At 52.2% G+C, this 26,243-nt stretch overlaps 1 protein-coding gene and 2 long non-coding RNA genes across 6 annotated transcripts in view; 2 read left to right on the plus strand and 1 right to left on the minus strand.

Moving 5' to 3' along the window:
- LOC131764407 (uncharacterized) overlaps positions 1-10,026 on the plus strand; it is a 24,808-nt gene extending 14,782 nt beyond the window's left edge. For 2 of the 3 annotated variants that reach the window (XR_010834993.1, XR_010834995.1), the window contains exons 4-7: positions 68-241; positions 1,996-2,082; positions 5,865-6,066; positions 9,825-10,026. This is a non-coding gene — a long non-coding RNA (uncharacterized lncRNA). Of the gene's footprint in view, positions 1-67; positions 242-1,995; positions 2,083-5,864; positions 6,067-9,137; positions 9,307-9,824 lie in introns of those variants that run through there. The other variant, XR_010834994.1, reaches the window with a different exon arrangement.
- Positions 1-25,063, minus strand: part of CCDC13 (coiled-coil domain containing 13) — a 30,210-nt gene extending 5,147 nt beyond the window's left edge. The window contains exons 1-13 of the mRNA XM_059077570.2: positions 24,980-25,063; positions 24,129-24,352; positions 21,905-22,053; positions 19,227-19,369; positions 17,575-17,664; positions 13,447-13,563; positions 12,101-12,205; positions 9,795-9,956; positions 9,006-9,182; positions 7,005-7,211; positions 5,334-5,473; positions 4,751-4,846; positions 2,416-2,538 (exon numbers count right to left, since the gene is read on the minus strand). Of these exons, the coding sequence (XP_058933553.2) occupies positions 2,416-2,538; positions 4,751-4,846; positions 5,334-5,473; positions 7,005-7,211; positions 9,006-9,182; positions 9,795-9,956; positions 12,101-12,205; positions 13,447-13,563; positions 17,575-17,664; positions 19,227-19,369; positions 21,905-22,053; positions 24,129-24,346 (1,727 nt within the window). The 5' untranslated portion in view covers positions 24,347-24,352; positions 24,980-25,063. The remainder of the gene's footprint in view (positions 1-2,415; positions 2,539-4,750; positions 4,847-5,333; positions 5,474-7,004; positions 7,212-9,005; positions 9,183-9,794; positions 9,957-12,100; positions 12,206-13,446; positions 13,564-17,574; positions 17,665-19,226; positions 19,370-21,904; positions 22,054-24,128; positions 24,353-24,979) is intronic.
- Positions 10,133-19,383, plus strand: LOC131764406 (uncharacterized). 2 transcript variants are annotated; one of them, XR_010834996.1, is made up of 8 exons: positions 10,133-10,655; positions 11,142-11,469; positions 12,114-12,214; positions 13,292-13,512; positions 13,642-13,709; positions 15,020-15,268; positions 15,808-15,952; positions 19,239-19,383. It is a non-coding gene; the product is annotated as an uncharacterized lncRNA (long non-coding RNA). The 2 variants fall into 2 exon arrangements; XR_010834997.1 differs by lacking the exon at positions 13,292-13,512.
- Positions 25,064-26,243: the final 1,180 nt, after the last annotated feature.

Genomic DNA, 26,243 nt, shown 5'->3' on the forward strand with positions numbered 1-26,243 from the left:
ATCATCTGAGAGAGAATCACACACGCATGACTCTGAGAGTGAGTGTCTCTTTAATTTTGTGTCCTAGGTGCCTTGCTTGCCCCACCCTCATCCCAGAGGCCCTGGAAGATGAGGCACCACATGGAGAGAGAGACCACATACAGGAGAATGGAGGTGCCCCTGCTGAGCTGGCTGAACGGGGCACGTGAGTGATCCAGGTGGCATGATGTGAAGCAGAGTTACCTAGGCCACCCACAGAATGGTAAGGAAGAATAAAACCATTGTGTTTGAGGCCACTCGGCTTGGGATGGTACAGCAGTAGATAACCAAGTCACCTTTATGTACAAATCCACCGCCCCCAAACTCAGGTGTAACTCAAAGGAGGGACTTCCCTGGTGATCCAGTGGTTAAGACTCTGTGCTCCCAATGCAGGGGGCCGGGGTTTGATACCTAGTCAGGGAACTAAGATCCTACATACCGCAACTAAGCCTGCACTGCAACTGGAGAAGCCCCCACACCGCAACTGGAGAAGCCCCCGCACCGCAATGAAGACCCAGCACAGCCAAAATAAATAAATAAATAAATAAAATAATTTTTTTTAAAAAAGGAATTGGGAGAGAAAGTCATAATTGGGTATGTTTCTTCCATTGGATAGGCTAGAGGCTTGTACTATCCATTATATATATATTTTTAAAATTTTATTTGTTTATTATTTTTAAATAAATAAATACATTTATTTATTTATTTTTAATTTTTAGCTGTGTTGGGTCTTTGCTGCTGCACACGGGCTTTCTCTAGCTGCGGTGAGCGGGGACTACTCTTCATTGTGGTGCACGGGCTTCTCATTGCGGTGGCTTCTCTTGTTGCGGAGCATGAGCTCTAGGCACACGGGCTTCAGTAGTTGTGGCATGCGGGCTCAGTAGTTGTGCACAGGCTTAGTTGCTCCGTGGCATGTGGGATCTTCCCAGACCAGGGCTCGAACCCATGTCCCCTGATTAGCAGGCAGATTCTTAACCACTGCACCATATAATATAATGGAGGGAAGCCCTCCATTATATTTCAATGACAGAAAAGAATTAATGTTACTTTTTCTCATTTGCTTGAGCATGTCTGAAATTCATACCCTCTCTTTTCTACTGAAAAGAAAACAAAGCTGATCACTCCTCACTGCTTAGGGAGTGGCCATCCCAGCACCCCAGCTCCTTTGGTGACTGTACTCCATCTTTCCCTTTGGCAAGCTGCCCCTCCTCCATTTCATTTTTTTTTTTTTTTTTTTTAATTTTGGCCTCGCTGCACGGCACGCAGGATCTTAGTTCCCCGACCAGGGATCGAACCCACACCCCCTGCAGTGGAAGTGCGGAGCCTTAACCACTGGAAAGCCAGGGAATTCCCACCCCTCCTCCATTATGTCAGCACCTGGAGGTCCTTTCAGTCAGGGTGCCTGGCCTGTGTCCAGGGTTGGACGTGTGAGCCACCCAGGCCAGCTAGACCTTCTCCCCTAGAACCCACTGGCACAGAACTGAAAGCCACTGGGCCTACATCGTTCCAGTGGCCCAGGAGAGACCACTCAAGGGTTCCTGCTACCAAGGTCCCTGGATCTTCTTGGGCTCCTCTTCTGCACTGCAAAGGAGGGCAGTACTTTGGAGTCGGCCAGCACCTTCCCACACTCTCCTTTCCCTTAATTTAGCCAGAATTGGTTTCTATTGTCTGTCACCAAAGAGCCCTGACTGACATGTGACACGGCCTGTTCAGGCAGACACTCAGTGGTGTCCTTTATATTTTTCAGTGCGGAGGTCACATGGTTGGGCCATGTGTTGGCCTGGGCACCTACAGTTCTTGCCAAAAGGGTCACTTGAGCGAGGAACACTGATTTATCTGAATAGCAATCTGTCAACAACCCCTTGGAGGAAACCAAACCCCCTGGTCCACTGCCTTGGGCCACATACTTTCCTCTCCCAACCAGGGAAGTCTCAGCTCCCCATCTCTCAGTGGCTCTCTTCCTCTTTGTAATTCCAGACCTCAGTCTAGCCTGGGACTTCTTCCCACCGAAGCCACCAGGGACACCGAGTACAGTGCCGTGCTCATCCTAGATCTTCATTACAAGTGAGTTGATCTGACTGATTTACCTACTGCAGAGAGTCCCTCGAGATGCCCACCTCACAGCCACCTGCATGCAACTGTCCTACTGGGGGCACGTAGGATGGGGCAAACCACAAGTGTGACAACGGGTCACCGAGACTGAGGGGCACTTGAGGGTCACGTGAGATGTGGCTGGGAATGCCCGGGGCCAATACTGTGGGAGCCAGACTCACCAGTGAGGTGGATCCAGGCATGGACGCAGCCTGGCCTCTGTCCAAGGAGGATGCCCTTGGGCCAGGCTGCCCACCCTCAGCCCACCTAGGCCCGTGAGGGTGCATCCCTGGCGCCAGGTGTTACCGTTTCTGCAGAACGGTGACAAACTCGGTGAGCCGGTCACGCTCCACCTCAGCGGCCTGCCACAGGGCTTTGAACTCTGCCACCTGTGTCTGCCAGGCTTTTTGTTCTGGGGAGTCCGAGAACCTGGGGACCAAGGTGCGGGCAGAGGTCATTTAAGTGTTACCTGAAGACATGCTTATCCCTGTGGTGGTGGGAGGGACTGGAAGGACCTTCAGGGGTCCTCAGAGGGAGCCAGAGAGAAGCCAATCCAGTCCCTCCTGGCCTCTTCTGCTGGTTTCTTCTCAATTTACTATTCCTGGCCCTGCTGAAGTCTCTCGACCTCACTTAGCTGGCTCCAAAGCCAGACCCCAGCAGGGCTATAGTTTCATCAGCACCTTTGTCCATCCCATCCCTGTAGGGGCCTGGAATTAGTCTGATGGCTATGGAAGTTGGCTCTTGGGGACCCGGGGGTGCCCTGGGAACCTGTGTGGCCTGGGACCTGACTGCCCTTCTCAGTGTCAGGTAGGCCCGGCCTCTGTCTCCCCGTCAGCCTGTCCTGGCCCTCCTGTATCTCCTGGCATGGCCCCAAGCCCAGCTCACTTTCCTGGACCCTGGACACTTGCTTTGTAATTTGGTCAGTTTTCTCCAGCCCTGATCTAGCCCATCACCGGTTCCCTCCTCACCATTGGGCCTTACCTGCTGGCTGGGGTTGGGACCCAAGGTGAGCTCTGCCCCCCCACCCCAAGCCCCCAGAGCCCATGTGCAAGTGCCAAGTTGCTTTCTGCTCTGCCCTCACCCTTCCCAGGAAGACCCTGGTGATGCTGACTTGCTCTTCCAGAATCACAGGACAAGGGGAGGGCAGGGCCACAGTCCTCCCTCTAAACAGGGGTTGGCTGAGATGGGCTCTGAGGACTACAGGCTCCTCCATTTTCTGACTCCTAAATATACTCTAAGGCCCTGCTGCTTAGTGTGGTCTTTGAACCAGCGACTGTGGCATCACCTGGGAGCTTGTTGGAACTGCAGGATCCGATTTCCTGCAGGATCTGATTTCCTTCAGGATCTGACCTGCGGAATCAGAACCTGCATCTAACCTGGCAGATCCTCAGCTGATTTGTGTGCACAGCGCAGTGGGGAACCCTATGCCAGTCACCCCTGTGATCTCACGTGCTGGGGGAGGAGCTGATCTCCTTGCCCCTCCTGCCTCCCAGGCACCCCATCAGAGCAGCCACACCAGCCCTGACAGACAAACTCTCTGGGGTCACTCCCACCCCGTGAACGTCTGTCCTGTCACTGACGGGAGAGCACCGTAAGCTCCATGAGGGCAGGGCCCGCACATGGTGGGGTTCAGTAAATATTTGTGTGTGGTGGAAGAAACAAGCTTAAGAACCAGCAGCCTGGGCAGCCCAGGGCACGTCGGCTCCTGTATCCCTGTGGAGTGCAAAGGTCATGGCCACATAAGCCTGGAAGGGACCTTGGGGGCATCTTGTCCATCTTCTTGCCTCCACTACTGTGACCACCACCTCAGAGTGACAGAGCCTCTCCGTTTTCCTTGTGGTGTGAGAAGAGTGTGGCATGGGCCTCTGAGGCTCAGAGTTGGGCCCCTCTCTCCCAGTGCCCTTGTGACCCCAGGCTGCTGGATGGGGCATATGCAGGGGTGGCCTTGGCCCACAGGTACCTGTGCGACCAAATGTCAGGCCAGAAGTATCCCAAGCACTTCTTGGGGAATGGCAGCCCAAGGAGGACCGATTTGCCGGAGCCACACAGCAAGTCAAACGTGAGACAAGGGCCCCTCAGAGGCTCGACCGGCACCTTAACTGACCTGCCCAAGGAGCAGTGGCTGACAGCAGGAGCATGGCTCCAGTGGACATTGGCTGGGCTCGGGACAGGGATCCGAGGCAAGACAAAGCCACCCTTTGTCTGTGAGCTGGCAGGAAGAACAAGGGCCCATTTAAGCCCTAAGGCTTGATTCTGTCCACAAAGAGGGGGGCCAGAGAGCTGAGGGCATATCAGTGGCTTAAAGTGGGAACCCATAGGACGTGAAATTCTCCCCCTAGAGATGGACTCTCAATGCGCAAGAGGAGGGCAAGGGAAGGTGCTGGGCTCCAGGCCCTGGAAGATTCCTCGTGTTAACTCTGTGGTAGCAGGAAGGAACACTAGACTGAGACTCTAGTTCTGAAGCCACTTGCCCTATCACGCTGGATAAGGCACTGGACCTCCCTGACCCTCCATGTCCTTATGGAACCTTAGAAGAGTCCCTGGACTTGGCCTGGCCTCGGTTCCCCATCCTTGTAATGGGATGGCAATACTGACTGAGCAGTCAAGGATGGGAAGGCCTGTGAGGCCCCGGGGGGAGGGCCTGGGTTCCTCCCTGGGTGAGGGCCCGTGAGGACTATGCAGGGAAGGCCATGTGAGAGCAGATTCCACCAGTGTGTGGCCCAGGCTGGTCACGGAGCTGTGCAAAGGCGGAACGGGCACATGACCACGGGCAGGCAGGCTGGGCCCAGATGGGAGGGGAGCAGGGGCCAGCAGGGAACTGGGGAGCCAGAGGAGAGGGCCAGCACCGGCCCTTGCAGCAGCCCTGTGGATTTGCTGCCCTCCTTTCCAGAACTCTTGCTTGCTCAAAACAAGACAGGAGCAGGGGACATCAGAGCCTCGAACAATCCAACACAGGTGTGTTTGAGAATCCTAGAAGCAGGTGCGATTCGAGGCCAGCTGGGAGAGCATTTTACAGGGAGCTGCAACCAAATGCTCTTGAAGTAATAATATCTGGACCTAACTGGTTCCTTCACGCAGATGCAGGGCTGACGGAAGCCCCACCCCCCCACACACTTTGGAAGGACAACACCACAGACATCGTAAAATTGCACCCGTGGCTTCCCATCCTTTCTTCTGAATAATTAATATTCACTTTCCAACCCCTCCATCCCACTTTTTCTTACCGAGAAGATCCAAGCCTGCCAGCGTGATCGCCTGCTGAGGCCGGGTACTTGGTCAGGCCCGGGTCCTCGGGGTACTTGGCGGAGGCCGGGTTGACCTCGGCCCCACTGGACCCCTCGCCTACTCCTTTATTCCGAAGATACTGCAGGGAACAGATGTGGGTTCCATTCTCAGGGCTTTGGCTCAGAGGCCTGGAGAAGGCAGGAGGGGGCCTTGGCTTGATTTTGGGGCTTTCAGGGGATATGAAAGAGGCTTCTTTTCAGGAGTGCAAAGCGAGGCCTGTTTGGTGAAGGCGCTCCTTGCATTACAATGACAGCTAATAATGCCTCTCTTCAGAAAGGGAGCTTCATGGCCAAAGGAGGGTGACTGGGCCAGGAAGCTGTTCCACATTCAGGTCTCAGGGGGAAGTATGGGGACAGGCCCACCTCTCTAGGCAGCCCCACCCACACGGATGAATGCCAGGTGTGACTTGAGGCCACTGGCCTTTGTCAGCTGGAGACACTCAGACCTTCCCCCATCCTTCCCTTTTCCAGATGGCTGGTGGGGCCGGCTGAAGGAGGAGTACTGGAGGACCCCCAGCAGGAGGTCAGGCTGCCATCAACGGTGGGCCAGTTGGCGTGAGCCCCAGACAACCTGGCATGTCCCCCAAGCCCTGCCCATCCTGAGAAAACTCGCAGTGTGTGCCAGCTTGTCTGGTGGGTAGTGCTTGGCCCCAGCTGTCCGGTGGCCTCTGAGGTGAGAATCAGTCTTCTTTTGTGTGCCTGGAGCCAGGACAGCGGTGAGGTGAAGATGCTATTCCTTCCAGGCCTCTGCCAAGGCAAAATATCTTCAGGAGCTCACTCCTTAGATGAGCATTGACTGAGCAACTACTGTGTGCTCAGTCTTGGGCCAGGCACCATGGTCTTTTCCCCCTCAAGGAGAGGTTGGGGGAGAAAACAGGAAACTGATCACACAGCATGACCGAAGTTTGGCTTGGGAAGGTACAGGGAGTTACGTGCCCAGGAGGGGCACGTAACCCAGAATGGGAGCCCTGGAGGAGCTCTTGACTAATAAGATCTAAAGGCTGTGGGGGAGGAAAGGGAAGGTGTGTGCTTCAGGCATGTGCACAGGCCCAGAGTGGGGAGAAAGCAAGGCCATAGAGGAGCTAAATGGCATCCACATGGCCAGAGTTGTGGAAAGTGGGGAGTGAAGAGAAGATGCAGGAGCGGGGTGGGGGCAGCAGGAGCTAGTCACATGGTGCCCTGCAAACTGGATGAAGGAGCGTGGCTTCCCTTCTGCCATCCCACTGCCTGGAATGTGGATGTAAAGGCTGGCACTGTGGCCACCATCTTGGACCATGAGGATAAAGGCCACAGCTGGGGAGGGAGAGGGTGAGCTGGCAGGAGCCCAAACCGTTGAGGATTGGGTGAGGCGGAGGGTGATGGGGAGCCACAGACAGGTTTTATGTGGAGCAGGGAGACAATCTGGTGTGTCCCTTTGAGAGGAAAGGTGTGTGCACAATGGGCCGGGGAGCCAGATGGAAGCAGGGGGCCAAAGTGGGACCAGGTAGGACGTGGCACAGCCCAAGTGAAGGCAGGTGGGGAGAAGTGGAGGTGGCTGAGGTTTCTCTGGATACTGGATGGACCTGCCAGGACTTGGGAATGGATGCTGGGCTGAGCCAGCGCCCTACTCACCTGCACACTGAGTTGCCCGATCTCCACCTCCAGCTGCCGCACCTTGGCCTCCCGCTCAGCCACCGTGGCCCGCAGCTGGGCCACAAGGCTGCTGCTCTGCTGAGCCTCATTGTTGAGCTGCAGGTCCAAGTGGTACTGGGACACTCGCGTCTTCTCCTCCTGCAGTCTCAGGCTGCCCACAATCTCCTGTAGCTGCTTCCGCTGGTCCTGCGGGGCCAAGTGAGAGGGTGGGCGAGGGTCAGCCACGGCCCTGGGTAAAGAAGGATACGAGAGAAGACCGCATCTTCCCACCTCCAGCTCCTATCACTTCCCTGCTCCCTCGGGAACCTAACAGTGGGACGCTAGTGTTTCCCTGAGAAGCAGGAGGAAAACCTTGCCTGTCCTCAGGGGGGATTCAACCAGGTTTTCCTGTCCTCAACTTCTTTCTCCCTGAGATCGGGGCTAAGAAGGACATCCAAGGGGCTCTCGGGACAACAGAAAACAGCTCAGATGGTGGCCCCTCAGCCAGTGGGTAAAAAGAAGCCCTATCCCACCGTGCTGGAAGACCACCTTTGAAGGCAGTACCTGGACCCTTCACCACGGATCCTTCAGCACCTGATGGAGGCCCCATCCCTGGAGATGCTCCCAAGGAGACCTCTGGGATGGAGGCTTCCTGCCTGGGGGCTGGGAAGGACCATATTGGTGACCTGGAACAGGTGAGGGCGTTGTCTTCACCTCTTTGTGGAGGAAATGAAGGCCCAGAGAGCCCAGGACACACTGCTGGTGAATGGCAAAGTTAGGGCTTGTTTGCAGCTCTCACCATGCGCCTTCAGTGACAAAGAATAGTGGCCCCAGGGACCTCAATGGACATCCAGCCCACACCTTATTTAAAAACTGGGAGCTGAGGCTTCCCTGGTGGTGTAGTGGTTAAGAATCCGCCTGCCAATGCAGGGGACACGGATTTGAACCCTGGTCCGGAAAGATCCCACATGATGCGAAGCAACTAAGCCTGTGCACCACAACTACTGAAGCCCATGCTCCTAGAGCCCGTGCTCCGCAACAAGAAAAGCCACCGCAATGAGAAGCCGGCGCACAGCAACGAAGAGCCAACACAGCCAAAAATAAACAAATAAAATAAATATATTTATAAAAATAAAATAAAAATTGGGACCTGAGGCTCAGAGAGGGGATGGATGCAACTAGCCTAGAATCACACAGTGAGGTATGAACAGAGTGGGCCCAGATTTCAGGTCTTCTGTGCCCTGCCCACCACGCTGCCTGGTGAATTATTATGGACCAAGGCATGCCTAAGCCAGCATCAGTTCCCCCTTGCACCACCATCAAGCCAGTCATGACCACCCCAGGGGCCTGTGGGCACAGCTTGGAATTCAGAGACCAAAACTCTTGGGTGGCTCAGGCCCCAGAGAGAAAAGGCCAGGCTAGGGTCAGGAAAGCAGTGCGGCTTTGTTAATCAAAGGAGGTTTTACGATCAGATAAATCTGGTTTGAATTCAGTTGTATGGCCTTGGATGACTTATCTAGCCAATTAGAGCCTTGGTTTCCCCATCTGTGAAATGGGATTATGTGTCCCTAAGGGTTATCTTGGTGATTAACCATTATAAACCACACCCCACGTGCCCAGAAGTGGGGGTGCTGTATGCTGTCACACAGACAAGGATATGCACCAGCAACCCCTCAGTTGCCCCTTCCGTTCCTCCATGAGAAATATCCCAGGGTGTAATCCCATCTGGTGCCCCCTCATCCTCTTCTTTCGCCTTTGGGGTCCACAGGTGCAGTGGCTTGTGCCCGGCATCAACCTCACACATGTACATGACCTGTACTGGCCCTCGGGCAGCCTCTGAGCTGCTCCCGTACTTGCGGCCAAGATTTGGGTCTGGGCCCAGTGGAGGCAATGAGCCCCCGGGTTATGCAGGTGGCATTTTGGGGCGAGGGAGGGCTCTGGGGGGACTGGGGCTGGGTCACAGGTCTCTGGGTGGGGCAGGGGTCCCAGAGGTGGCTGTACCATGAGGGCGTCGATGAGCTCGTCGTCATGCCGGCTCTTCTCCATGAGGGTCCCCATCTGACTCCTGAGGGTCTTCACTTCGCTCGATAGCACCTTGTTCCGGGACCTCACGCCCTCAAACTTCTTTTTCAGCTCTTCGAGCTCTCTCTGGAGGGCATCCCGCTCTGCTGCAAGTTTCTGTAACCAGAGGGCACGGTCACGGGCTGCAGGGCTGAGTGGGACTCGGCCACGGCTGAGCCCTCGCTCTCACTCGCTGGTGAGACCAGAGCTGGGAGGGGACTTGTTGAGGTCACAGAGCAAGTCAGTGGAGCCGGAGCCCTGACTCCCAGCCTCGGCCTCCCGGGGTGTCAGGCAGCCCAAGCACATGATGGACGTGACCCAGATGGATGACAGCCCGAGAACACAGGGGCCAGACTCGGACACAAGAGGAAACCCACTGGCCAACGCTGGGTGTGTCCTCCCGAGGACCCTCAATCCCTGCCTGAGAGGCAAAAAGAGAAAAGCCATGCTTCAGTGGACAGCGCCAAGCCTAGGGTTCAAAGTGAAGTGCCTCATTCCACTAAGAGCTAGTTTCAGGTCCAGCATCTCCAAAACAGCCAGAATGGGGCCACCCGACGTTCATGAAATGGGCTCTGGGTGAGGAACCAGTCAGGCAGCTCAAGGTGGATGGATAGGACGTGAGGAACTGGCACAGAGGTGACCCCAAACCCCAGAGCCTCCAAGTCCTCACAGGGGTGGTCGTGGTCTCCTGGCCCCAGGCGCCCCGACCTTCTTCCAGGCACACATTACCTCCCAGCTTTCCTGTTTTTCCCTCTCCAGGTTGTGGATCCTCAGCAGATTTTTCTCCTGTGCCGACAGCTTCCTTGGATTGGGATAGACAGACAGCTCATCACTGGCTGTTTCTACCGACCGGTTCTGGGTCTGTCCCAGCTGTTTCTCAAGTTCTCGAACCTGAGGGTGGTTCCACAACAGGTCTGCAGTCAGACTCGACTCTCACAGGGGCCGCCCTGTGATGTGACAGGACACCCCACTAGACAGACGACAACACGGTTCCAGATGGACGTGGAGGTCCCTAAGAGAGGGACTGGGGTTGGGGAGGGATGGGAGGGATCTGCGATGGCATCCTGAGCAAAACAAGGGGAGACACTAGGGAGGTTTAGCTTGGAAAAGAGAAACTTCAAAGTAAGTGAGAAAAATCACCCTATCTTTGAGGCCAAGAAGCAGATGTGTAGCCCCAGGAACTTGGGAGGGAAAGGAGAGCAGGTCTCAGTACCAGGAAGAGCTAACAGACAGGCCACCCAAGTCTGGGCGGGCTCCTCGGGAGGCTACGGGCTCCCGGCCACTTGGAGGAGATGCTGCAGAGGGCGGGCAAGGTTTGGAAGCCGGGAGACCAGCTCAAAGCCTCGCTGGCTGTGTGGCTGTGCACAGATTACTTAACTTCTCTGAATCTCAGGTCCCTCATCTGTGAAGAGGCCTGTGAGTACACACTGCATAATGTTGTTAATGAGAATTCAGTACCCTGAACTTGTCTGAGCCTGGGAATCCCCAAGACGCTTCTTGGGATGACAAATCTTGGGGTCCACTCCATACCAACAAGTCAGAGCTCCAGGGGAAGAACTCGGGGATCTGCACTTTAAACAGGTGCTACAGGTGATTTTTAGGATTAGGCAACTTCGAGAAACCCCAAAATGGCCTGGGTGAAGCCCTCAGCACAGGGGAGGTGGATGTCATCCGACAGAATGACAGCTTTATCACACTGGGTTTAAAGTGGGTAACTCCTAGGGTCCTTCTAACCCTGATTTCCACATCAACACAACATAAATGATGGAACAAAGTTGGGTAAACCTGAGCCAGGGGCAAAATTCAGTAGGATCCCCGGTAAAGGGCCTCAGTATGGCTTTGAAAGCACATTTCAGTGCCCTCGTGTGGCACTGTGTGGTAATTCCATTTAAACGTTAAAGAACACAGTACTATTACTTTTAACCGTTTGTTTACACAGCTTAACAACACTAACAATAATAACTAATGTGTTGAGTGTTTATTATGGCCAGGCACTGTGCTGGGCACTTCCCAAATGATATTTCATTTAACCCACAACAACCCTACAAGAAAGGCATTATTATTTCCACTTTACAGGTGAGGAGACTGCGACACAGAGAGATGAAGAGATTTGCCCAAAGACACCAAACTTATAGACCAGTGACTGAGGCCAGACTCAAACTCAGGTCTCCTGAACCACAAGGCCACACATTGGTCGTTAACCACAGTTTTTCAGAGACCTCTCCCCCTTCATGTTGGCTTCAGGGATCCCACAGGAGACCCTGAGGGTGAAAGCCACCTGGGAACCTGGGGATGAAGGCAATGTACTTGGCAAATAGTGGAAACGACACACCGATTTGTGCGACTCTTGGTTTCTTGGTACAGCTAACCTTCGGACGGTGTTTCCTCCATGCCAGGCACTGTGGTAAGCAATTTACGCATCTGTACTCATTCAGTCCTCCCAACAACACTGTGGAGTAGGCACTGTCATTATCCACAGTACACAGAGGAGGAAACTGAGGCACAGAGAGGCGAAGCAACTTGCCCAAGGCCACACGGTGGGTGGTGGGCTGAGATATGAAGCCAAGCAGTCTGGCTGCGGAGCCCCTGTTCCTAGCCTCTAGAGATGCTGCAAAATATTTAGAGCATAAAGAGGGAGACAGGCTAAGTTTTTTTTTGGGGGGGGTTGGTAATTAAAACCTTCAAAAGCCTACAGGCATCTGGACAAAAGTGGAAAAAGCCTACAAGTACAACAGTCACGCAAATTTACATGAACTAGGGAAAAAAAATGTGCCTGGAGTAAAATAAATCAAAGGCTCTGGCATTTGTTGAGCGCCAGTGCCTGGTATGTAGTGTTATATAAATGCTTGTTCACTTAATAACAAATGAAAATCAGGCTGGCTGGGGAGAACGCAAAACAACAGCCCTGCAAGTGCGCTCTGCAGAACCTAAAGGCCATTTTTGGGTCTGTGTCTCTAATGTGGGTCAGCGTGGGTCTCTCTAGGGTATTTCAAGCCTTACATTCAGGGCCAGGAGAAGTCTGATGACTCACTCACCTTTCTCTGCAAGACGAGAATTTGTTGAGCTCGACCCCTCCACGTCCCAGGCGAGGACAGGAGCTGCTGGACGTTCACATCTTCCCCAACCTCACTGGTTAAAACCTGAAAAAGGTGAGGCCTTCAGTATGGCCGGGAGAGAGGGCTCTGCCAGAGCCCTAAAGCTGCTGCATGTGCAGAAACAGTGCTGGGTGCATGGGGCTCCCCAAAGGCCTGGCCTCCACCTGCACAACCTTCCCCCTTCCCCCGCTCCCCGCCTCAAAGGCCAATTGACCACGCTCCAAGAGCAGCTCTCCTTGGGAAAGCAGTGAACCCATCATCCCCAGCACTTCTTGGTGGTGCTTAGAGCAGACAAGGAACTGCTGACAATGCCCAGGTGGGGCTCCTTGCCCTTGACACATTCTGGGATGAGTGAACCACAAAGTTGACCAAGACCTGCTCCAAGTTTGTTCACCTGTCACCCAGAACTGAGATCATTCTGGATGGCTCCAGGGAGGACATGGCCACAAAACCTTGCCCTCTGTGCAAAGCCACTGACAAGGGACATGTCTGAGTGCAGCAAGGAGGGGGGCTACCAAATGTCACTTGGGGATGTTTGGTTCCAGAGGGGCCCAGCTTTGTAGCTGTTGCAGAGAGGTGTTCAGGCCCAACTTCGAGGCTTTGAGGTGGAAACAGTACACCCCAGCTTGTGCCCTGGGCCCCTCTGCAGCCTGTCACGGAAACCCATCTAGCATACCAAGTCTCTGGTGCTTGTTTCCACAATAGAACTCTGTTTTGGAAATCTTGGCTGGTCTGAGTGGTTCCAGCAGGAACCGCTGCTGGTGGTACAAATGCCAGAGAATTCACTATGTAAATAAAAATAAATAATGAACCAGCTGGGCCTGCCTCCCAAGTCCGAGCATTTTCCTTTGAAAGGGGCCTTTAACACACAAACAACCTTTACATTTTCTAATATTACAGACAGCAGAGGGCAGGAGACGGGTCTTGGTAGGCTTCCAAGTCCAAGGTGGCTTATTAAGGAGATGCCCAGGATCTATTGGGGTGCACACAGCACAGGGAAGGTTTCAGGGCCTCTCCAGGGTGGACAGCACTGTCCTCCTCCGTCCAGGGTTGGGCGGGCACCGCAAGGGCCTCTATGCAGGGCCCTGCAGGCAGCCGGCAACCCCCCTCACCTGATGGGGCTGTTTCAAGGGCTGGTGGAAGGAAGTTACTGGATCTGAGCCTGACCCAGAACAAGCAGCATGATGCTCATGGGGCCAAGCTCCTGAATGGAAGCCATTGTCCCAGCCATGACCTTCCCAGTCCCAGGCCCACCCACGAGGCCCTGAACCCTGGCCTGGAGATACCTTCTGGGCCATCCGGAGCTCCTGCTTCACAGCCTGGATCTGGTTGCGGAGTTCACTCATCTTCAGGTTTGTGGCCGCCAGCCTGTCCTGCAAGACCTTCACCTCTGGGCTGTCCTGCTAGTTGGGAAAGACAGGAGGGAGGGCAGTCATTTGAGGCCTAGACAGTAACAATAATCACAGCCCCCGTTTATCCAGGTATGTGCAGGTACCACACGAAGTGCTTGACAAGGAGGAACTCATTTCATCCTCACAACCCCTTTGAGGTAGGTTCTGTTACGGATGCAGAGCAGAGGCTGGAGGTAAGGGGGAGCGTGGATGTGGATCCCGGCAGCCCAACTTTGGGGGCTGAGCCCTGTGCTCTGAGGGTGGCGCACACAGGTGGACGTGGGTGGTGGCCGCAGACAGGGAGCATCTCTGGAGGAGGCTGCTTCCCAACTCCCAGACACTCCCAGGCTGTGGGCTCTGCTGTGCTCAGAGACTGGCATCATAGCAAATCCATCCTCACTCAGGATGAACAGGGGCACTGGCTCCTTTAGCAAAGGCAGCCCCAGCTTGGCAGGACGGCCATGACCATCCCAACTTGGGGCCTTCCTCTCCTAAATTGTCAGACTGGGCCTTGGGCTCCCTTTCCTGGCAATGAGCTCACTGAATAGAAATAAGGACCCAGTTTAATCCCCAAATGCTCCATTTCTGTGGCTTGAAGAACTGCAGGAACCATGAAAACTCTGCCTGCTGGAACTCTTAGCAAAGTCTTTTTTTAAAAAAGAAAATTTCTTTTAAACTATTTGGATGAAACTTTTCTCAAATGTGTTCCCCATTTATGACTTAAATAGAAGTTCCTGAAACTCTCAGAACTTTGGCATTAAAGGGACTCCAAGGTCAGCCCATTCAAACCCTTTCCATAGGTGATGCAGATAAGGTCCAGAGAAGGGAAATAATATGGCCTCACAGGCACACAGCTGGTTGGGGTGACAGAAGTGGGATTAGAGGCCTGGTCCTTCCTTTGCACCGGCTGATTCTCCCAATATAAGCTTTTGCTGATGCCAGGGCATCATGGTGACAGAAACATTGGTTGGTGGGTTAAGTGTCCCATCAGGCAATGACACTAAGACCATCTGCTCCTGTCCCAACAGATCAGGTGGACTAGACTTCTGGGAAACAGGACGGGTACTGCAGTGGCTTTCTGAACTTTCCTTAGTAGCCACAGACAAAATCTCCTGTGAACGCTAGTGTGAAAGATAGATCTCAGAAGACTGGGTCTGGGGAGTTCCATGGACCCCAGAGGCTCTGGGCAGCCCCGCTGAAAACCACTGGTCAAGGAAACTAGACCTGCACACAGGGCCCAGAAGGCCTGGACTCATCCGGTCTTCTCATCTAGGAAATGGCTGCTTCCTCACAGCACCCCCAGGAGGCTAAACAGAGTAACCAGTGTGAGCAGAATTTGCAAATTGGGAATATACATAAAACATACATGCATCTTTCTTTAATCTATATTTTTGTATGTCCTTCCGCTGCCTGGCTGTATGCCATCCCTCCCCACTGCTGTTGGGAGTCTGTCTGCTCCCCTGCTAAGGTGCTGCTTTGAATCTGCCCTGGGCTGGGAAGCAACAGTCCCTGCCTTTCAGATCTTCGGTGCCATGAGCCCCCTGCTGGCTCTGGTGGTTGGCGGTGCAGGAGCCGTGAGAGCATTTGGGAGCCTGAGGGCACGGAAAGAGCGCACCGACTGGATCTGGATCTGAGACCCAGGCGGCAATGACTGTCTCCAAGCCTCGTTTCCTCTTCTGTGAAATGGGGGCACGTTATACCAGCCTCCGGGGTACATGTGAGTGTTGATGGGATAACGCACGTAAAGGGTGCCTTCTGGGGCAGATTCTGACGGGGGGACGATGCTGGGGGGCATAGCCTGGCTTGGGTGGGCAGCTGGCAAAGGCGGCTGAGGGCCATCTGGTGTTCTGGTGAAGGCATCACCCCCTCTGCTCTGCCAGGCCCCAGACCTCCCCTCCCAGGAAGCTGAGCCAACCCTACTTGCGTAACGTTTCAGAGCTGTTTCTGCCCAGAGTGAGATTTCACAGGCTTTGTGGGTGTCTTGGGCCTGGGCATGCCCTTCCCCCACCCCGGGCTGTTTCGTCTGAGGCGATACCGGAAATGGTGTCCATGGGAGCAGATAGCACCAAGGCCGCTCACACCACAGCTTCGTGAGGCCCCACGTGGAGTGAGGGCGTTCAGCTCCGCTCTGGAATGTGATTGGAGCTCTGGGCTGGGATGTGGAGTGAGCCTGCAGGCTCTGGAGCATGGCCCAGGCTTGGGTTGCCCTGAACAGTCTAACGAGGGGGACATGGCTATTGTCCTCTCTCTGATCAGAAGTTGCCCGGGAAAACACGTGTTCTGAGGAATGGAGACTGCAACCCACCATGCACTCTTCCGTCAGAAACCTCCCAGGCTCCCTGCAGCCACAGAATGAAGTTGGAATTCCTACTCCAGCTACCATCAAGGCCTCCCTCCACAGGTGACCCGGCCCCAGCTTTGTCTGGATATGTTCCCCTTTTCCTCCTCAGGGCTCCTGGGCTGCAGCCAAACGTGATCCAGTTGATGCCCAGCTAACAAACAAAATAGGAATATTGACGCTTTCCTGCTCTGAGCTTGCACTGCTTCTGCTGGAAGGGCCACCCCCATCTTCCTGCTCCAGCAAGGCCACCTGAGGAAGCCCTCATCCATCCCACCTCCTGGCTGCCTCAGGTGGAGCATGTGCGCCCTCTGTGAACTCAGAGCCTAGGGGCTTTCTCTGAAGGCCCTGTCCCCTCCTTCCTTTAGTATGCCTACTCATCTCCCCTCTTGAACTCCCTGTGGACAGTGGGCCTGTCTTTGATTCTCTGTGTTCCAGGGCTCAGAACATTCTGTCAGGCTCAACAAGTGACTGAACAAGTAGTTTCCCATTTAGGAGAGCCCTAGTCAGAGGTATGGATAAACAAGGGGCAGCTTAGAAGTGTCCCTCAGAGCTGGGAAAGGCACTGAACGACACTCAGTCTAGCATCTGCTGAGGGCGGAGCCCCTCCGTTGCCTCCCCAGCAATGAGACGGATCTACACAAGACTAGCCTTCAGGAGACATGTTCACCCCTGACCTGGAACCTGAGGGGCCCATCACTCGAGGGCAGTATTCTCCTCAAGACAGGCATGAGGTGGCTTGATCTTGAGTCATAGACAACAGGGAGAATTGGGTGGAAAAGGGGCACTGAACTAGGAGTCCTGAGGCTTGGATTCCATTTCACCAACTCATTTGGCTTCTTAAGAAAACCATGGGGGGAATTCCTTGGTGGTCCAGTGGTTAAGACTTGGCGCTCTCACTGCCGAGGCCCCAGGTTCAATCCCTGGTTGGGGAACTAAAATCCCATAAGCCATGAGGTGTGGCAAAAAAAAAAAAAAAAAAAAAGAAAGAAAACCAAGGGGAGGCCTCCTGGGATGTTATTGAGACTCTTAGCTATTTATTGTCTGGCTTGGGCTCCATGCTCCTCCCTGGTAGCCCACTGGGTCAGACTGCCTTCCTTTCACGGAGCTGCAATTCCCATGCCCTGAGTTTCATGGAGGCTCATTGGCTTAGAAAAAATGGAAGCTTGGGAACAGCCCCATTCACAATAGTCACTTTTACGCCATAGATTTGGAGTTCCACAAAGGGAGGACTTCTTACAATATGGATTGCCCCAGCAAAAACCAGGGTTCCATTTAGGAGGAGTGAGCTCCCTGTCCTTGGGGTTAGGTAGTGAGGCTGGATGTCTCCCCAGTAAGGATGCTGTAACGGACATCCTTTACAGCTGGGCTGAGAGCAGGAGGCTAATTGGATTAGGTCTTCCCTCCTGGTCCTGAAATTCTAGGATTCCAGTGTCCTCAGCCCCCCCCTGACCTCCCTCTCTGGGGACTAAATCAGAGTTAGTTCCTCACCAGCCTTCACTAGGGCATTCTTGGCCTCAGACAGTAGACTTGGTCACTGTCCCCTGACTGAGGATGCTGCAATGGTGGCACTGGCTCAGCAATGGGGTGGATGCCAGACAGAGGCACCTACGCCCCCATGGAAGAGGGGAGGCCCAAGCCCATGGCTGCCTCACACACTCCCCAGCACAGAAAAGAACTCATACCAAGGCTCTGTCTCCCATCTGGGCCTTCGGCAGCTTGGCTCCTGCGTCGGTGGCTCCCTTGGCTGGCAGCCTGGCCAGGGCCATCTGCAGCTGAAAAAGCAAACCTGGCACTTAATATTTAATTCTGCTTAGCAGTTGCGGCGCCTGAGTGAAGGGCTCTGGTGCTGCCGTCGGATGTGTGGTCACGGATCTCAGCAGTCCGTCCCTTCAGCTCATTTTAAGGCCCGTTAATGGAAAAACTCTCCTTTACAAGGCGCTCGGCATTGGGAGAGGGTTTAACTGATTGTCTGCCCCACTCCGCAGTCGCAGCCTAGGATTCACGAACAGCTTAGTAAATGATGATTCTGCAACCAGTCTGCATCTAACAACAGCCTGGGAGGCGGAGAGAAAAGGAACTACAGACTTCACATTACAGTTGAGGAGTCAGAGACACTGAGAAACCTGCCACTCAGGCTCATGGCCTGGTGGCCAAGACCACTGCTGTAGACAGACAGCCAACCAACCCTTTAAGGGTTTCCCAATTGTCCTTCACACAAAGATCATCCCTGTCTGACAAGGCTGGGCACGACCCCCCCTCCCACCTCTCTGACCTCATCTTGCTCCAAACTCGGCCACACTGGTCCCCTTTCAGGCCTTTATTCCTATTCAAGGCCTTTGTACCTGCTGGGTCCTCTGCATGAAGGCCTCTCCCCCACCCCTCCGAGTCTGGCCCCTTCTCATCCTCCAGGGACCCACTGTGCATACTCCCCCCTCTAAGGGGCCCTCGATGCTGGTCTGTCTCCAGGCCTGATTTACTCCCCACGGTCTCCCAAGGGCCTGGCCCAGAGCCTGCGATGGTTCTCAAAAAATACGTTATAGAATAAAGAAGGTCTAATTCAATGCCAAGTGTAATGACTGGGGAGGATTTTGGAGAGCAACAGAACTGGATTTGAAATCTGACACCACCACATGCTGTGTGACTTGAGAAAACCTCTTAACCTCTGCCAGCCTGGGCTCCTCCAGCCACATAAGGAGAAGCTACGTAGGTTCACTCCAGCTCCTGAGGGACCATGAACCGCTGGGGCTTGTGCCCTCTCTCGACTGGAGGGGTTTGTCGTTAGCTGTGGGAAGGTAGGGGCAGCAGAAAGAGAAAGGTGGACAAAAGTGAGACGAACTGGTGGAATGCTCCTGGCTCTAGCTTCAGATTGGCAAGGATCCCTGTTAATTTATTCAACAATGCCTTTCTGGTGCTAACTACCTGCTAGGCACTGTTCTAAGCATTTTACAGTGTTAAGTCATTTAATCCTCAGAAAACCTTGGGGTGAGTGCCGTTATAATTGCCACGTGACAGGTGGAGGAAACTGAGCCACGGAGAGCTTATACCTGGCTCAAAGTCACAACACAAGTCAGCAGTGGAGCTGAGATTCACACCTACGTGGTCAGGCTCCCAGCTTGCGTCCTCCTTGCTATGTCGGGCTATCTCTCCACCGCCTGCATCCTCCTTGCTTCCCGACACTTTCCCCTCTCACGATATGACAGAGACTGAGGGACTCATTGCAAACACTGACCCACCAGTCCTTGGGAAGGACCTACAGCATCTAAGTGTGCTCCCTCTCCGGAGGAGTGGTGTGGGATACAGGGAGCCCGGGGCAAGGGCGCCTGAGGCCCCTCACCTCTCCCTCCAGCTCCTGGATGCGGTTGCTCAGCTGCCTCACTCTGGTCTTCGCACCCTCGGACTCTGCCATCAGCACCCGGTTCTTTTTGGACAGCTCAACGATCTTGGTGGCAGCCACATCCCCAGCCACCCCAGCCGTCCCTAAAATGAAGGAAAACGGTAGGGTCAATTAAAAACACAGGCCCACACATTGAACAGGCTTGCTGCTGCAGGCCTGGGCCAGCAGCGATTTGGGCAACTGTGCGTAGTTGCCTTTGGCCACCTCATGTCTGTTGAAGAGGATTAGGACACATCAGGAGAAAGGAGAAAGAACCTGGGGAAGGAAACCAAACCTAGAAATACGAATGGTCCAGTGGTGAGTTCTCCGGTTATGTTTTCCTCCCAGGACCCAAAAGCATTACAAATCCTGGAACTAGACATCAGAAAGAAGTCTAAGAGAAGCCCTCTCTAGTCCAAAGGGCAGGAAGTGGGGCTAAGAGCCAGCCAGGGCTCTCTCCCAACTCTGTCTCCAGACAAGCCCCACTCTTTTTTTTTTTTTTTTTTTTGTGGTACACGGGCCTCTCACTGTTGTGTCCTCTCCCCTTGCAGAGCACAGGCTCCGGACGCGCAGGCTCAGCGGCCATGGCTCACGGGCCCAGCTGCTCCGCGGCACGTGGGATCCTCCCGGACCAGGGCACAAACCCGTGTCCCCTGCATCGGCAGGCGGACTCTCAACTACTGTGCCACCAGGGAAGCCCCTAGCCCCACTCTTGAAGCTGCAACCCCATTATAATGGGGGCATCAGTGAATGGGCAAGCACAGAAATGCTAAAATATCTGGGTAAATATAATAGACTATTTTGCATCCTTCAGTGTTTTAAAATGTATAATGGTTGAAAGCAAATATGATAGCATAGTCTGATGGGATGTTCAACATATACAGACATAATACATATAAAAGCTGTAATATAAGGCGGGAGGGTAAAGGGACTTATATGGTGGTAAGGTTTCTTCATTCCACTTAAAGTGGTAAAATATTAATTCTAAGTAGACCATGAAAAGTTATGTGTGTTGTAAGCACTAGCGCAATCACTAAAAAAATTGTACAAAGAAATAGAAAAACTAAACTAAAACAAACACTAAAAGTCCACCCAAAGGAAAACCAGTTCACCAGTTGTCAGCAGCCTGTCACTGTAGCCTGGTTTAAAAACATGAACTGAGACTGTCAGACTTTTCTCTTTAAAACATGAAGTTGGAAATTAGAAATGGGGACTGCTGAGTGAGGACTGGATTTAAGAGGTCTTGAGGGAGGCTCAGGGCTGGCACTCAGATGAGGCCATGAGCACGCCAGCAGAAGACAGGATGTGGGGCAGGCTGGAGAGGAGGGAGCAGGCCCTGTCTCCCAGGTCTCCTGGGGTGAGGAGGCAGCTCCTGCCCTCCACGGAGCCCATCAACTTCTCGACACTCTTGCAAAAGCGGCCCCTTCGCATCTGAACCCCGGGCCAGGTTAGGTGTTATCTTCTCTTCAGTGTGGTTTTGTTTTAGACAGAAGAGGCCAAAGAATGGAGGGAAGCACAACAGGCTACCAAGGGCCTTTAAGATACCACAAGATTCCCCTTGCTTTTTTTTTTTTTTTTTTTTTTTTTTTTTCTGTATGCGGGCCTCTCACTGTTGTGGCCTCTCCCGTTGCAGAGCACAGGCTCCGGACGCGCAGGCTCAGCGGCCATGGGTCACGGGCCCAGCCGCTCTGCGGCATGTGGGATCTTCCCGGACCGGGGCACGAACCCGTGTCTCCTGCATCGGCAGGTGGACTCTCAACCACTGCGCCACCAGGGAAGCCCTCCCCTTGCTTTATAATTCAGCACTGGTCCTCTGGGTGCACCTACTCTTAAAGTCATTTCCTAGCAAAGGCAGAGAGAGATGCTCTGGCAGATGCCAGCTGAGGCATCATGCCCTCTCTGATTGATGACACTGACTTTGTGCTTTCTCAGTCAGCCACCTGGGAATTGCTCAACGGGCATACATCGAGCAGAGGACAATCAGGGCCAAGGTCCCCACCAGATCTGTAAGAACAAGGTCTAGCTCATAACCACAGGGTCAGTGGTCAATGTCCAGCCCACACCCACAGGGCTAAGGTCATCTCCAGGCCTACAAAGCCAAGGTCCCTAACAGACCCACAAGGTCAAGGTCTCCAGCAACAGAACCAAGGTCCAACTCTGACCTGAAGGGCCAAGGTCCACTGTACATGCTGCTGGATCCCAGGAAATCCTCCCAGAACAGCTAACTCCCCTGTCTTGTCCACCCTTCCGGAGCAGCAACAGCAAGTGGTGTAGAGTAAATCATCCAGATAGAGTGGATGCCGTTGGCCCACCAAACATGTAGCGAGCATCACGGAGAACTCTTGTCATGAGTCCCAGCAGGGTCACCCGCACTGCCTGGAATGCCTGTCTTCTGCCCCTGCTGTTCTCGTGCTTCCGTTTCCCAGTTTGCTGGCCTAGCTGGCCTGCTCCATTCCTCTCCCCTCTCCCTCATTTCCAGGATTCATCTGGACAAGCTTGAGTACAGCTGAACCTTGCACTGTCTCTTGAGCACCTGCCCTCTGGAACCTGCTGTTTGTCCTGCCCTGTAGGCTCCAGGGCAGCTGGGCCAGCCAACCTGGACTTCAGAGCAGAAACTGTTGCAACAGCAGTGGAGCTACCTGTGAAGGCAAATCTGTCCTCTTCTATTTTCTTTTTGAGGTGTTTGATTTCAAAGTCCCTCTCCTTCAGCAACTTATACAATCGCCCGTTCTCATCCACTGTTTCCCTTAGTTGATCCCGAAGCCGTTCGATCTCGTCTTCAAGCATCCTGCAAGGCAAAGGCAGAATCACAGGAACTGATGGGCAGGGGTCAGGTCTCCACAGCCTGGGTTTGTTGTACCTGGTTGGGCACTGGGTGGAGACAAGAACTGGTCTCTACAAAATAGGAATGAGATATTAAGGGAATTTCAGTGAGCAGATTTTTAACACACTGTTCTCAAAACTGAACGATTAAGGACACACACACAAGTGAAAGGAGAAAGAAGTTTTCAATAACATGTTTTACTACGGATTCAACAGAGCTATATAAAACCCCACCCAGAGAATTCATACTCCTTTCCAGCATCCATGGAACATGCATAAAGATGTATTATAATTTAGGCTTCAAAGGCAACCTTAGCAAATTCCAAATAATGGACATTATACAGCCCATTTTCTTTAATGGCAATTGACTAAAATTAGAAATCAATACTAAAAAGAGAACAAAAATGAAATAAAAAACAGAACTCCAAACCCATCATATGCTTGGAACTGAAAAAAAAAAAAAACCCACACACATACACACACTCCTAAATTATTTATGGGTTAAGAAGAAATCATAATGTGTATTATGAAGCTTTTAGAACGGATTGACTGTAGAAGCAATATGTATGAAAACTTGCGAACAGCAGCTAAAGTGATACTTAGAAGGAAATTTATAGCCTTAATTGCATATGTATATTAGAAGACGAAAGAGGAATTGTCTAAGCCTTAAGTTGAGACCAGGTCAGTGGGTCTCAGGTAAACCCAATAGGAAATCAGAATAGGTGGCTAGTTTTGTATATTACAATTGTCTTGCAAGTCTTTATTTATTTATTTATTTTACGGTATGCGGGCCTCTCACTGTTGTGGCCCCTCCCGTTGCAGAGCACAGGCTCCGGACGCGCAGGCTCAGTGGCCATGGCTCACAGGCCCAGCCGCTCCGCTGCATGTGGGATCTTCCCGGACCGGGGCACGAACCCGTGTCCCCTGCATCGGCAGGCGGATTCTCAACCACTGCACCACCAGGGAAGCCCAGGTCATTTTTTTTAGAACTTTAAAACATGAAAAACACGTGACTGGTGGGTCTGTGATCACTTCTACCATTAGGAGTGGAGCCAGCTCCATAGAGACAGTTGCTCAGGAAGTAAATAAGTTACAGAAATTATAGATAACAGTAATTATTAACTAACAGCTATTATTATTGTTGGTGTTATTCTACCAACACCTCAAGTCTCCACAAATTCCAGTTTCTCTGACTTGGGGAAAGATCTTGGGAATAGGTCTGGGGTTAACTTAGAGCTAATATTTAGGAGCCATACGAATTTTTCAATTATTGAGAAATCTTTATTTTTTCCTAATTAGCATTTTTCAGTAGAACATTGTGAAAATCGAGAAACCATGAAAAGTAGAATTTGCAGATGGAGAAGATAGATTCTGGGTGAAACCAGAAGCAAAGAGATAGTTCAACAAATGCTGTGATTTTTTTTTTTTTTTTTTTTTTTTGCAAAATGACTAGCAAACAATTTTGTTTCAATCCAGACTCCTGCTTCTAATAACCAATATAAATCAATGCATCTGTGTGACATTGGCAAATTTAAAGCAAAATGAGAAGATTCTGGACTCCTTTCAACTGTTTCACCAACCATATAAAAGCAAGGAATCCATAAACTGCTTCTTTAGGACAGGTATGTTTATGTGTCTTTATGTGTCAGGGAAGGAAAATTGACATAGGAGAACAGTCCCAGATGAGGTTTGGAGTAGTGATCACCTGTGAATCATCAGAGCCAGCCAACCAGCTCCTCAAAAACCAAAACACATTTTTCACGAAAGAGAGACTACGTAAGAAAATTCAAATAAACTACACCTTGATGAGTTTCAGATTTTCCATTTGACTTTAAGTGGTTTTTGAATACACTTCATGTCAAATTATGTCCCTTTATCCTATGCAAGGGGCTTCAATAACAGTCTCTGTGTCACAACTTCTGGGTCTCAGCTGATAAACACACATCTGGTCAACCTGCCTGTCGAGCTGTCTGCAATCATTCTCCCCCACCTTCCCTACCTCCCTTCAGTGCTCCTGGGAGAGTCCAAACTTGCATTTACCTCTGCTCAAAGCTGGTTTTTGAGTTCTGTTCCCCGGCTTGGAGGACGCTGAGGCCATCAGAGATCTCCAGGGGCTCTTTTTGGTCATCAACTCTGCTTTGGAGGCTAAGTTCTTTTTCCTTCCGTTTCTCCATCTGCCTCTGTAACCTTCTGTGCTGCATCTCCTGCATGGCCCTGAACTGGAGCCTCAAGGTGTCCTGTGAGCCTTCCTCTGCCATCTTGCCCTTGGAGTAGGAAAAGAAGCCTGAGCCTAAGCAAACTCCACAAACTGCTCCTTTCCCAAGAGTGCTCAGCACATAGTCAGCCCTGTCTACAACCTCCAAGCCTGGAGTTGGCTGCTTATCTTTGCATGTGTCCATGAGGAAGCTTGGAAGACCCACTCTCACTTCAGGTCCCCTGAAAGCCAAAGCTGAGCCGAGCTAAGTGTCAGCTCTCTACAAACCCTCCCATGCCTGAATGTGCCACCAGACCTGGAATGGCATCAGAATACTCCCTCCATCACTCAGATTCAACAGTTGACTCCTTCCTGTCCCTAAAAACAGTGGCTCTCAACGCTGGCTGACCATTAGAATCTCCTAGGAGTTCCTAAAATATAGCAATGCTGGGGCACATCCCTGGACCATTTAAAATCTTAATTCCTAGGAATGGGGCTCAGACATCATTACTGTTTTTAACTAAGGTATAATTTTAAGTTGAATTATAATTTACACATAGTAAAGTGCGTAAGTCCTGAGTGTACAGCTCAATAAATCTTTACACAGGTATGCAGCCCTGGCTCCGGCCAGGGCCCCGGTGGCTGCTGGCTCCCCCAGCTCCAGCCCGGGCCCTTCTGTACTTTTCCCCGCACTTACAGTGGTCACTCCGCCGCTGCCTTCTTGGGCTGCAGCAGCTCAGGCGCCTCTTTCAGACGCATTCTTGCGCTGCGGCCGGCAACCGTCACCAGGGAAACCAGCCAAGCCGCCGCGTGACGTACTCACGAGTCTACGGCAACCAAGAGGGCGCCGGGAGTCCGGAAAGGAACAGAGGCGCAGATGGTCCGGGTTGAGGCGGTAAGTACAGAGGCGAGGTGGGCTGACGGATGAGGGGGTCTTGTGTATGAGACTTTAAAGTTGGCCCAGTGGTCCGCTTCTGGAACATACTTTAAAAGTTTTGTGGGCCAAACGTTCTGCGCAGAGATGCGCATCCCGCAGTCCTGTTGGGGGGAATTAAGGTGAATGATCCTACCATGAAATTTAACGTAGCTATTCAGAATGTCTTTGGAAAATGTGGAACAGTGTCGGAGGAAAGGTTATTTTGTGACGGTGAGTGAAAAAGGCAGGACACGAAATAGTAACTGCTAAGTAAATGAAGTTGTGTTTTTAAAAACTAAAAACGGAGGGAATTCCCTGGCGGTCCAATGGTTAAGGCTCCGCGCTTCCACTGCAGGGCACGGGTTCGATCCCTAGTCGGGGAACTAAGATCCCGCATGCCCTGCATGGCGCGGGCCAAACAAACAAAAAACAAAATTGAAAACCCCTAGGAACAGAAACAAGACTGCGGAGGAATGCATAGAAATATTAAAGTTAAAAATGGTTGTATTTGTGTGCTGGAATTGCAGTGCTGTGTTCTTATTTTTGCACTTTAGGGGATTTAAAATATAGTGAACATGGTTTATTTTCAAAGTGGAAAACACTTGTATGTTTGGGTTTTTTAAAAAGACACTTACCAATTTAAGTCACTACTATATCCAGGTCGTTATAATTATAAAGTCTTCAGATATCTCACGGTTGTTTTTCTTTCTTTTTTTCCTCATAAGGCATTCACCCACAGAAGTGCATGAGGGTGGGGCACCAGATCACATTTTGCAGAACTCTAATGCAATATCACAACCAGAATATGGACGTTGGTAATTTTACTTGAATTCATTTGTGTGTGTGTTTAGTTCTATACAGGTTTATCATACTTAGGCTTGCATATTCACCACCATCCTCAGATAACTGAACACTTAAATCACCACAAGGATGCTTCTTGGGCTTTTGTAGCCACACCTGCTTCCCTCCCTCCCCACCCCCAAAGGCCCTAATCTCTGTGACTACCAATCTGTTCTCCATTTATAAAATTTTGTCATGTCAGAAA

Source organism: Kogia breviceps, chromosome 10, assembly GCF_026419965.1.
Source record: "Kogia breviceps isolate mKogBre1 chromosome 10, mKogBre1 haplotype 1, whole genome shotgun sequence".
NCBI classification, from domain to species: domain Eukaryota; kingdom Metazoa; phylum Chordata; class Mammalia; order Artiodactyla; family Physeteridae; genus Kogia; species Kogia breviceps.